The sequence below is a fragment of the Lonchura striata genome, chromosome Z (genome assembly GCF_046129695.1).
Source record: "Lonchura striata isolate bLonStr1 chromosome Z, bLonStr1.mat, whole genome shotgun sequence".
In the NCBI taxonomy this organism is placed as follows: Eukaryota; Metazoa; Chordata; class Aves; order Passeriformes; family Estrildidae; genus Lonchura; species Lonchura striata.
This window is the reverse complement of record NC_134642.1, coordinates 30,335,063-30,348,215: the sequence shown is the minus strand read 5'-3', so window position 1 is coordinate 30,348,215 and position 13,153 is coordinate 30,335,063. Positions and strand designations below refer to the sequence as shown.

The window sequence follows — 13,153 nt, the reverse complement described above, 5'->3', positions numbered from 1 at the left end:
CAAAAAAATTCCATTGCATCGGCCAGTGACTGGCTAAGCTGCTCCTCTGCAGTGCCATGGCAGCAGCACAGCAGCAGGATGTTCAGCCCAGGGTTGTGGCACAGCCAGCAGCACCCCTGCATTGAGGGTCCTGTGGGACCTGTCCCCAGAAAGCAGTGGAAGTGCACTGTCTGCTGCAGGATAGCTACTGAAAGGGTGGCAGGGGGTGTCACTGGGATTTCATCTCCATTCCTCCTGAATGCTGAGGAAATTTTGGGTACACCATGAGGATACTTTTTGCTAAAAGCAGCCAAATTCTAATGTCTGCTCCCCAGGGAAATAAACACCATTAGTGGTGCCACGGAGAGCTGCAACTACAATAAGAGCTGCAGGACTCTGCAGAAATGCATCAGAATATTGATCAAATTTATCTAAAAAAGACCCAAGTTTTTAGGTTGGCTGTGGGAAACAACAGCACTGGCATCCCAAAACATCACCCCCCCACACTCATCCCCACGAAACAGTGCCACTGTTCTTGGTTGTAATTTCCACCACTCTCCAAGCACAAAGCCCTGAGGATTCTGCAGCACATTAAAATTGTCAGAGAAAAATCCTGCACCACTACGCACAGTTTCTCCAGCGGGCAGCTTGTGCAACCTGATCAGCAGCAGAGGAGCTCCAGGACTGCTGTTGCAGGGATGCCTCCAACAGCAGGGAAACAGTGCTGAGGGTGCCCACTCCTCCTGGCTGGTGGAGCACTGAACAGCAAACCTGGCAGACCAGAGGGTCTGAGGCTTGTTGCCAACTTATTCAGAAACAAAGGCTGAATGGTTCTTCAACAGCATATCTTTAAAGGGAGTCCCCAGTAGTCTCTCCAGACAGTAGTAGGCTTGGGAGAAGCACCAGAAGGTATTAATATTTATGGAGGGAATTCTGGTGAGGAAAAAATGGACTATGATATCAAACCTTTCTAATGAAGCATGAATTTGAGAGTTACTTTACTTACCCACAGGGAAAAAACACCAAACTATTCAGTTCAGTTAGAAGTCATGCTGCTGAAGGCTTTTTCAGCTTGCACAGAATAATGAATAAATTGAATACTAATACTACTTATTACTAAATACTAACTGTGGAGGAGGGTGCTAGGAGACAGCCTATGTCCTGTGCCCCTGCTGGGGACACTACCTGTGTCTCACATCTGCCCTGACCTTGCTGTGCTCTTGAGTGTTGCAGATCAGAGGCTCCAAATGGTGTAGCACCCCACTCCCATTTGGGACAAGATTTAAAGGTCTTTGAAATTTAGAGTGCACCAGCTGCCTGGCCCAATGAAGGGGCAGTGATACTCCATAGAAACCCACAGGAGCAGAGCAGGTTTCTCTCTGAGATAGCTGCACTTGACAGCACTGTGAGAGTTTTGGGGTGTATTTCACCCTCAGGCCCCTGGCAGTTTTCAGGAATATCCACCCCTCTAATGACTGCAGAGCAGCTGGCACTGCAGCCTGCACACTGCACTGAGCACTGAGCCACGACGCCAGCTGTGCCACTGCATGGGCAAGGAGCAACTGTGCAGCCCAGAACATCAGTGTGTAACAGACACAGCTCACTGCTAAGAAATGTCAAAACACAGAGCCAGATTGCAATAATCTCTTATTATTTTTGTCCTTTTTCCCCCATACATTTTCTTAAAACATTTCCCCCTTCTCTCTCCTCACTTGTGTGTTTCCCTGGGTTTCACTTGAAGGCAACCCCAGACAGATCACTTTTGATAGGTTTCAGTGAGATCTTGTCTTGGTTTAACCCCAGCCATCAAACAAGTTCTACAAGCTGCTTCTCCACAAATGGAGCTGAGAGGGAATCAAAAGGCTAGAAGCTGGAGAACTCATGAGCTGCAGTATAGATAGATTAATATGGAAAGCAAAATCTGCACACACAAGCAAAGCAAAACAAGACATGAATTCACTGCTTGCCATGGGCAGGCAGGAGTTCAGCTGTCTCCAAGAGAGCAGGGCCCCATTGCATGTAATGGTGACTTGGGAAGACAAACTTCATCTCTCCAAATGTCCTCTCTTCTTCCTTCTTCCCCCAGTTTATATAGTGAGAATGATGCCACATGGTCTGGAACCTCCCTCTGCTCAGTGGGGTCACCTGTCCTGCCTGTGTCTCCTCACAGGCACCCCCAGGCCCCTCACCACCATGGCAGTAGGAGAAGCAGAAAAGGTTTTGGCTCTGTGTGAGCCCTGCTCAGCCACAACAAAAACATCTCTGTACTGTCAGCCCTGTGCTCAGCACTAATCTAAAACCCCTGTGAAGACAATTAATTCTACCCCAGACAAAACCAGCACATGGTAAAATAACAAATTTAATTTAGGTTCTTAAGAGATTTGGTTATTAGTTTTCCAGAGTCACAGAAGATTCTGAGGATTTTAAGCTAACTTTAACAGTCTCTGCCTAGCCCCATGCAATGATGGCTTACAGGCATTTGCTGCAAGCCAAGTCCAACATATGTACAATGCATGCCTCTATAGTTTGACTACTACATGCTGCAAAACCTCTATTTTGTTTTCCAGACTTCTTCAGATAAAAAATAGTCTCTGCTATGTATTAGAAATGCTGATGTTATAGGCATCTGAACTCAATGGATATTAGAGAAAGATGGTGGTAGAACTGGAAGTAACATGACTGATGAGTTTCTCATCTCAGTATTTGCTGTCTTCCCAGCTCATCAGCACTAGTTAATTAACACTATCTGGAGTCCTATGTCTTCTCCCTCTTGCTTTCTCTAAGGGCTGTTGACTCAGGTGTGATATCTCCCACACTAAGGGTTTGTTTATCTGAGACAGTCATCCCACATTTTTGGCCTTTAAAGCTGAGATCAACTCTGCATTGTATTGAACGATTTTTAGATTTTTATATATAAATCTTAACCACATAAACAGTTTTTACCAGTAACTTGAAAGAACTCAAAATATTTGCTTTGCAAAGAGTCAACAAAGATAGTTTTGTACCCAAGGAACTGAGACAAAAATCAAACTCAGTTCTCCTAATGTCCATATTCAAACTATGGGATGTCTTTGATGAAATTAGATTATTTTAGTTGGAGAGTATTTCTCCCTGCTCAGGTTTTACTCCCAATTTTTCACTCTGATATCTGTTTGGACTTCCTATCTCCCTTTATAACTTTTGCAGATTTCTCAACCAGTTTGACAGGAGGAAGCTAGAGATTTTCTTTATTTTACAGACTAAACTAAATTGAACTAAAGCTTTTATAACATCTTTGAACTTTTTTCTATTTTTTTTTCCTGGAAAAACCTAAGCAAAATTAATCACAGCTGGAGAGAAATTGGACTGATCATTCCAGTAAACACTACGTGTGCTAGTAACTGTGACTTTCATTTTCCATATTTCGGAGAGATTAAGCAAACAAAGCTGCAGCTATTCAGACTATTTGCCTCATTAGGAAATAGAAGAGTCATTTGTTCATAAATACATTGAACTGCTACAGCAGCAGCTGTCTGCACTTAAACGGGGGATACATTTTGGTTTTGCTCTGAAACTTTTCTATTCTGATTCATTATTTCCATGCGCAGAGACTGACAAAGTAGTATCAGAGGATATAGGAAGGAAGCTATGAGCTCCTGCTGCCAGCTTCAGGCTTATGCACGGCTGTGGTACCTGATCTGCTTACTGAAAAGGTTTTAGTACTGTCAACAATAATTTGGAACTCCTTCTTCCTTATAATAATAGACATGATGTATGCAAGCCATTTTCTTATTAGGGTTGCTGGAAACATGCAAGGAGGAACCTGACAAGAGTGACAGACGTCATCTAATTTATCCACTCACTGCAGCATCCTTTATCTACCCCACACAGAACTTATCAGCATTTTCTGACAAAAAATTGTGAATGAAAAAGGAGTCCTAACAATTCATTCTCTGTGCAAACTAATCCTTAAACCCAAAGAAGGACCTAAGAGATTTAAAGAAAAAAATGAACATAGATTTGGTTTTTTTTGATTAAAAAGGTGCCTGGAAACCACTTTAAGATTTGGACTCACATTAAGACAGTATTTCTTCCTCAAGTAAACACTGTAATTTATGAATTTTATTTTTAAGACCAATTTCTTTTTATCATCCATTTGGAACAGAGATTGATTGTGACAATGTTTAACTGTGGTCCATTTTCTTTCTTTTTGTTTGTTTGGTTTGGCTTGGTTATGTTTCTTTGTGGTACCCCAGCACATTGCCCCTCTAGACAATCTCTAGACATCTAGTTTCTTTAAAGACATTGAAGCCAGTGGTAAAATGTTCTGAAAACCAAGACTGTATGCCTTTCTATTATAACTATATGTCACACCTTTGTGGATTAGGTTCCTTAAAAAATACCATATTTGATTGACTTTTCTGATTTGCTCATATTTATTTTGTATTATCTATGCGAAACACTATTCTGACAAAATATGGTAATTAAATTTTTCTGGAAATGTGTTTTCTCTTAAGCTGTCAAAACTATGGGATGCATGTAAAAAAAGTTAACTTTCAAAAAAAGATCAAATGCAGTAACTAGGCAGAATCAACACATGCTTTTATTTCCATTGCATATAAAATTTCATATGAAGGTATTGATGTACAGTACTAACCCATAGGCTGTAAGAGAGGCTAAGAAACCAGTGAAAGAATAGCCATGTGCAATGTTCACACAAGTTGCCACTCTCAAGACATCCCCAAAGAAAATACCAAATTAAAACAGTAACAACAAATTGTTCAGGATTTCTGTTGTTGTAGTGTCCCTTTTAGACCATATAAAACAAAAGCATTCAAATTCCTTTGGGCCAGGGCTGCTAAAATCTACAGTTTGTGTCAAAAAGGAGATTCTGTTTTTTCTTGGAAAAGAATCTCTCCTTTCATGAATAAGTCACAAGTTACAAGGGCTGGGCATCACTGGAATGGAGAAGAGGATTTTACCTCTGGCAAATTCAATGATACCAGCTCTGAGTTATCTGGAGCAATGTGACAAGTCAAACAGCAAGAGTTGCTCAGTCCAACCTGCAAACCTAATAGTAGTGTTATTAAAACATCTAACAGTTTACTGCTCTTCTGGAGAGCTAGTGCACTATGCTACACACACCTGCACAAAGCTTTAGCTACACCTATATAAAATAAACTTTGGCTACTTGTAACACTAGTATTGGAAAGCATTTCCAAGACTGAAGTTGTATATCCTACTATGGATTCTGCTTATACAGTGATCATTTGTGCTACTAAAAAAGAGACATTACAGACAACTGTAAAAGTGTATGAGTTACACCCTCTTAATTCTGATCATTCAATTTCACAATATGCATTAAAATCAAACGTTTATTAGAGATGCTTTCCAAAGCTGTTTCAGTGCATTTCACCACTGAAATGCAGCATCAATTATTTATCATTTTTAGGAACAAAAAATGGCTGCAATAATCCCCAATTACAGGCTGTAAAAAGATATTCAGAGACAATACAATTACATTACCAGAAGTCTGCAAAAGCGTGAACTTCCAGGAGGGTCAAGAATGAAAATTTATTGTAGTATTACACATATTAGCTTGTAAGAGTATCCCCCATCAGTCAGCAACTAAAAATATGGTAGAAATGCCCAGCCCCAGCCCCAAGGCTACCTTACTTTCAAATGCAGCTAAACAAGAAAATATTGTTTAAAGTTAAGGCACAGCCCTGGGACCAAAGACCTGCAGCTTTTTAAATCGATATATCTTTATGTATTTTATACTTTTCTTAAATCTTCCATAAATGAGCTCTATGGTGACATTGAATATATTACAGGAGAAGAAATGTACAAGGAATATGTATACACAATAGTCATTCTCTCACCAAGAGTTTCCAGATACAGCAACACCACCCTGACAAGGATGATGTTATAATAAGAACTGATAATTTACAGTTAACATTACAGTATGTACATTACAATAAATACATGGTTGTAAACAGAGACAAACAAGACTGTATTACAGGTAAGGTCATTTGGTGAGAAAAAATGTATGGCACAAAAATAAATAATGCATTTGAAAAATAACTGTCAAAGCTTTCTATAAAATCCATTTCATTCAAGTTTTTAAATTTCTGAATGCTATTTGTTCTATCTATATTCTTTCGTTATCCTTTTTTAATGACACAAAACAATTTAAGAATTTAAATACAGCATTACTGAGTACAGCAACTTGCAAGCTAAAGTGTACTGTTATAAACAAGGTGATTTTTCTCTTTTCCTCCCACTCAATATCCACTCACTGCATTTTTTATGACAAAAATATTCACAACACATAAAGCCACTTGTAAATTGTATTGTTTTAAAGCAGTGTACAATGCTAAAACACACTTTGGCAAAAGAGGAAAAAAAAGATTGTACAGTGCATTATATCCCCAACTCTAAGAAATGGTATCATTTTCTATGTTTTGATTGTCCACATGTACAGGTGTATATCTCACAATATGGTTTTATATTTATTTACTTTCAATTAGTGCAGAAACAAAACCTCCCAGGTCCTACTGATTATTCTGGAATTTATATTGCTTTTCCACTACTGAGGTTCTAGGCACTCTTGGGGGCTGAAAGGACTTTTAGATGGATCAGGTTCAGCAAGAAATGATGAAAAAAAAAAAAGGAATTAAAAAAAAAAGTCAAAACATAAAAAAAAAATCCCATGACTTATCTTCATTCTTTTGCTCCTTCTGCATCTTCTGTGCTAAGGCCCTAAACAGGCTAATGGCAAAGAAAATTATGACCTGGATTTAGAAGAATGCAAGATTTATTTAAAAGTTGAAATCTTAGACAATTAGTTTAAAACAAATTTTTATTCTAGATCTCTGGTTATTTAAAAGTATCTGCATTCATATCTTCAAATTTGTACAAAAAAAAAACAGAGGGAAACTAACGGCTGCTTCCATCACCTTTTGTTAAGAAATTATGACATTTTAACAGAATTTTGCAACATAGGAGTCTGTTAGCCTCCTTAGGCAACTATTTCCCATCTTCTACACTCAAAACTATAATTCTAATGAAGAGTAAAGTGGAGGAAATAAAATCTTCCATGTGACCAAAAATCAAGACTGAAAAATGACAAATATGAACTCCTACCTCCCTTTAGCTTTCCATGTTATGGAAGCTTTCAGTACCAATCAAACTGAAAGGTAGGATTCCCTTAGCACATACTGGATAAAGGATGAAAAGATCTAAGATTGAAATAATATGGAGAAAACTACAATTCTGACGATGCACTACTCACTTACACTATGATATAAAAAGACAAGACTGGCCTGGCTCTTCTAGCAACAAAGACATGAAAAAATAATACTAATCATAATTTTTATGTTATACACCTCTCAGATTAGCAAATGGTTTAACTAGATAGCTACCCAGATTAAAAGGTACTGGGAGTCATAAACTGGAAATATTACACTAATGATTTTTTGCACCAGAACAAATATTTCATACATTGTATTAGTCTGTTCTGATTTAACATTCTATAGCTCCCAGACAAAAGCTGTCTGAAAAAACATGTTTCAGAGGAAAAAAAAAAAAAATTATTAGAATAGCAAAAGAGGTGCTTTTGTATGATGAAAATTCATTACTCTTTTTACAGGCTCTGGTCCTGTAAATTCTAATGTTAGTGGTCCCAGCTGGTATGACCTAGACCACTTCCTATAGTAAGACAGAGTTGGCAGGACCAGGCTACTATGAGAGCAAAAGCACTATATAAGTCCACTAACACATCCGGGAAATTTGTGATGAAAAACAAATTTAAAAAAAGCTATTCTACTGAAAAAGTTTTATGTAACATAAATACTCATGGAACTCACTAATACATAATAGACATTTACTGATCAATATTACCATGACATTCTAAGGTGCCAAAAAAAAAAAAAAAAAAAAAACCAAAAAGGAGAATTAAAGGAAAAACCCTACAAGTATTATCCAGTGTAGTACAGATTTGTACTGAAAAATTGTAAGTTACTCTTTGGAAAAAAAATATAACCAGTGGCAGATGAAAGTGGGTTGTTTAAAAAATATAATACCTTGGTATATTTAATACAAGTGAACCTTAAAAAAGATCTCTTGCACATATTATACAAAATGGAGAGGTTATGCAACCCACTGGGTCACATTCTCTTCAGTCATGTCTCAAAAAAATTAGAAATTAGAAAATTATGTCATTTTCACAGCTTATCTTCATGTTGGTAACAGAATCCATTTGTGTCCCCTCATTCTCATGAATTTGTTTTCCAGTAGGAACCTCAATGTTTTTTCTGTTTCTTCTACAGATGAATGTTATCCAATGTCTTACAATACAATACAATGAATTCCAAAACTATCAAAGCACACCAACATTCGTTTGGCAGGTGGTACTCCTCTGAAAGCATTTGCTTTATTTAATGGAATCTGCCAAATACAGACCTTATTAAAATGTAATTTATGTATGTTTTCCCCCTGCTTTCTGACTGCATGGAGGTGAAAATTCTGTTTACAATATTCCTGAGTGCCAAACTGAATCATCAACTTCAGTTTTGATCAACAATCATTCTGGCAGATAACACCAAGTTCTGACTATGGTTGTAGCATGTGTCATGTATTTTCGAAATCATTACCTACATTAAAAAAAAATAAAATTAAAAATCCGTAACAAAACTGAACATGCCCCAGCCCCCCACCACCACACCCAGCAAAAGGAAAAAAAAAAAAAAAAAAAAAAAAAGAAAATAGAGAAAAAGGAAAAGAAAGGGAGTGAGCAAGAGAGATAGAGACTGAGTGAGTTTTCATTGTTATGTGTCAGGAGAATGTTCTTCTACCATACAAGGCTCTGCTGTTTGGTTCTCGTCCTCTTCCACTTCTTCCCCTACTTGCTCATCAAGAGGAATTTCAGTGGATTCTGAATCCTGGGTGCAAAGAGTCTTGGAGTCACTGAAGCTGGTGTCTTCTTCTACTTGACTTCCACTGTCCTTTTCAGTGTCTGACTCACCATCTTCTTCCAGTGTTAGTTCAAACTGGAATTTTTCAGTTTGACCCTGCTTTCCCTCTTCCTTTTCTTCAGGTGCAGGAGAGGGACTTCTAGGTATTGTGCTCTGGTACCATTCTCGATTGTCCTCCAGTGTATCTAAGATATCCTGGGCATCCGGGTGAACGAGATCTGCCCACGTCTCCCACAAAGGATGAACAATGTAATCTATAAAACCCACCTGTTTCAAATAATGCAAGAATATGATTACTCACAGGGAAATGAGTAAGTCATGCGAAGTATGAGAAATATAATGCTAGGAAGAGACACAAGATACATTACCCTTAGATGTGGCTGAATATATATACTAGCTTATATAATAGATAAGGTCTTTTACTTTTCGGAAGGCTGATCCAGGATATTGGATAATGGCATGGAAAGGATTTGTTTTCAAGTGAACTGCTCATTCCAAACTCCACTGCATCTAGTGAGCTAAATACCTGCTTTATATTTAATTATATTTTTAAAGGAAGCCTCAGTCAGCTGTACAATAATCTCTTTTGGCATGTATGCTGCTTTTCAGGTCAGGACAGTGGTGGAATCCCTTCAGCAAACATACTGCCACGCACTGTTGTCACAGTAAAAGTCTCAATTTGCCTCACTTACTACTAAGGAGCTGAATTAATTAACTCAGAAGAAGAAAAGAAAAAACTGCATTCAGAAATTGCTCAAAACATGACTATGTACCATCCTTTTTTTCTAATAGGTTTAACTACTTTATAAAATAAATTACCTGTGATTTTTCTACAGATGCATTGTGCTTATCACACATGGGACTTATCTCCATTCCCCTCTCTCGCTCCCGGTCTCCCTGACGGAAAAATTCCTCCATTATTCTATCTGTCCATTGGCGGTAGAGATGGAGAGGCTTGGTAGGATTGCTCAGATCTGCACAGTGCACCATATTCTGAAGAACCTAGAATACATTGAAGAAAAGCAGCTCCTTTTTTATTTACATTTCTGGTGACTGTAAAACAAAATCTTGAAAATACATGTAATGCAAAATTTATTCTAAACAGCCAAAACTTATGTCCTTCTGTGCTTTTCACACTTGCAGTAACAACCATGAATTACCTGGCTTCTGCTGCTTCTGCTGTTATAAAAGTCATAAAATCCTTGTGAGAAAGAGAATCACTTTTTGATAATTTGAAGGGAAGGCCAAAGCCTCATTTAGTCCTGAACTACCCTAGTGTTTTGTTAAGTCCCCCAGAGAATCACTTAAACCATGTCACTTAGACCAGGGAGGAAACAGACGGAAGCAGCAAATCATGGTGTGAAAGAGAGAGCTCTAATCCATGCTGGATAATGGGGAAGACAATGTTATTAAGTATGTAATACAAGTGAACATTTTCAGACACATTTCCTTACCTGAATCCTGTCTGAATAGTTATCAAGAAGCAGGACACCAGAACTGGTCACTTTTTTAGTTTCAACCATAGTTTTTAAATCAGCCAGTAGATTCATATGCTTAGACATATCTGTTGCAAGTACCTAGAAAAAAACAAACAAAAAATGAACACTATGTAAGTTATTCTACTGGGGTTCTTTGAAATATAATTGAACATATAAATCAACATTTTTGGAAGGAACCCATAGCCTCTATGTCCGAATACATGATACAAGTAAGAGTCCTGTATGTTCATAGTAGTAAGTTTTCATTTTTTTTTTAAGAATATGACAAAATCATTGTTCAGCACTGCTCAAAATGAACTGATCAGCCCAAATTCATTATTAATTCAGTAGCAAATTTCTAACTGTAATGGTAGAATGGCATCATGTCAGTACAAAACCAGCTTGAAATAGAATGGTATGCCTTCCAGAAATGCACAGAAAGTGAGTGAAACTTAAAAGAACCCACTATTTGTATTTGGGTAAGATATGACAAAACTTCAAAATTTCACTTCATTGTTTACAGGCCTGATGACATGTAATTTATCAAAAAATGCTTCTGTGCTTTATTATTCAATATCCTAGCACTGTGGAAGACAGAGTCTCAAAACTCACAATGTCAATGACCATTTTCCTCAATGATTGTCTCTGTTTTTTGGTCAAATTCTGGAAAATATCACAATTTTCTTCCTGCAGCAGCTTGAAACCCACAGCCAAGTGATGATTCTCCAGTACTGATGAGTCATTGTACATCAGGGCGAGTTCAGAATCTGCAATAAAAATTGCAGGCCAGAATGTTACTAAAGCCTATGCTTTTATCAAATCCCTTAAGATCTTTTTCAAAGTCATTATATGCATAACAAGATTTACAGATAAACTTTTACTAGCAGCCCTGAAAGTTACGGAAATATTGACTGGGTCAGTCAATAGCAAATAGCTATTTACTAGGTCAGGCTGAAGTTGAGCTAACAAAGAAAAGGCTTTGCAATGATGCATGAACATGTGCCTGAAGTGACAAGTTACGAAAAATATAAGAAAGGTAATTTTTAGAATAAATTTTCATATCTCCATGAGGTAACCAAGAATATATTATATGCACAATATATGCATAAACACACCTCAACTAAAACACACTGATGTGCTTTCTTCTCATGACTCTCTCTCTCACAACACCTAAAATTTTGCTGTTAGTCAAGTTTCGGCTTCCTAGCAGTTTGACCTGGGAACACATAGCTGAGGCTTTTCTGCAGGTTGCTGTGGAGTACAAGCTACTTGGTTTTCAAATCATGTCTTTCTGCGGTTATCTAAGACGCTCAGATGCCTAATGAACTAGGCTTACAGTCATTAGTCCATGACAACTGAAGCTGGTAGGATGGTAACATGCTTCTGTCTTTTTATGTAATTTCATGTGGTGTGAAACTGCAGGCAGTGGCTTTGCCTGCTTGTTTGGGCGTGGCCAGTCCCTGGTGTTGTCTGTAATACTGTCCTCACCAGTGGAATTACTCTTACCTAGGTCACCCCATATGGCTGTAAGGATAACACTCATTTCCCAGCCATGCCTGTGCTAAGGCATACCTGTAAAGTCAGCTTAGTCCTGCTGAACAGACAGCTCTGTAAAATCAAAGCAGTCTGCACAGCTTTAGTTTTGACCCAGGAATGCTGCACAGGAGGCTTGCATATGCTTCAAGATACAGCTTGTAAATAAATCTATCACAAAAAACTTAAATACTTTTTATGCAGTCATGCTTTTCCTGTGCTATATTAACTTCTGTTTATTACAGCTGTTCTAGCTTGTCTAAACATACGTCAGTGTATTCCACACTTAGTCCTCTTTTCTTTAACAGTAGCCATGTTTTAAAATGCCTCTGGTTTAATAGGAGATCTCTAAAAGCTTTGATCTTCAAATTTCAATAATCTCATTATTGATTCTCCTGCTGTCTTCCTCTCCTGTCTTGAATAAATTGACCTGTTGAATCAGGAAAATCTTCCTCTGCCTTTCCTTATTCCAAGACAGCAAAACCATAACAGCAGAAGCAGAAAGAAAGCAAGTTAGTAAAATGATCTCTCTTTTGTCTTTCACAGAACACATACAAAGCTTGCATACTTGTTTTTCTTATGCAGAAAACAGGCACTAGTTTATTTTTCTTTCAAGCAGCCTTCTGATTTGCTGCAACTGCAAAACACTCCACATTGCCAAAATATTTTGCAAGAGCTGGAGCTACAAACGTAGCTAAAATGCACTCAACTTCAAAATGGATGTAAAAATGGAAGAAAGTTCCCCTTCTGTAACACATTGTAAGATTCAAGAATATTTTTCTGGATGGACAGAGTTACAGTGGTAAAATAAGCATCTCCTCTGACACTAATATACTTCATATTTGTTTGTTCTTTGATAGCATTCAAGAGGGATCTGTTTAGTTGACAAATTTGTAATAAACTTTGAATGGAAAAATAATACTCAGAAAAGTCACAAGACCAATTATAAAAGAAAAAGATTAAAATATGGCAAATATATACATACTTTAAGTAAGTAAGTCTGTAATTTTTTTAATGCATTCTTATATTTAGTGAAATTTTAATACATTGTTCAGTTCATTGGAAAAACAAAATTAGATGGAAGCAAATTATTTTCTAGAGGTTAGGAAAATTTTGGATTTGAGAAACCAACATTAGATGATCTTTTTCTGTCTCTGTCTCTGCAGTGTCTTTCTTTTAAACTGAGCAATTTAAAATAAACAAAATCTC

At 37.5% G+C, this 13,153-nt stretch overlaps 1 protein-coding gene across 8 annotated transcripts in view; it reads right to left on the bottom strand.

Annotated features, from left to right (window-relative positions):
- Positions 1 to 4,539: 4,539 nt before the first annotated feature.
- Positions 4,540 to 13,153, bottom strand: part of PDE4D (phosphodiesterase 4D) — a 348,860-nt gene continuing 340,246 nt past the window's right edge. For all 8 annotated transcript variants that reach the window (XM_021534338.3, XM_021534341.3, XM_021534342.3 and 5 more), the window contains 4 exons: positions 11,024 to 11,178; positions 10,388 to 10,510; positions 9,753 to 9,935; positions 4,540 to 9,200 (listed from right to left, as the gene is read on the bottom strand). In XM_021534338.3, coding sequence (XP_021390013.1) covers positions 8,787 to 9,200; positions 9,753 to 9,935; positions 10,388 to 10,510; positions 11,024 to 11,178 — 875 coding nt within the window. In that variant the 3' untranslated portion in view covers positions 4,540 to 8,786. The remainder of the gene's footprint in view (positions 9,201 to 9,752; positions 9,936 to 10,387; positions 10,511 to 11,023; positions 11,179 to 13,153) is intronic.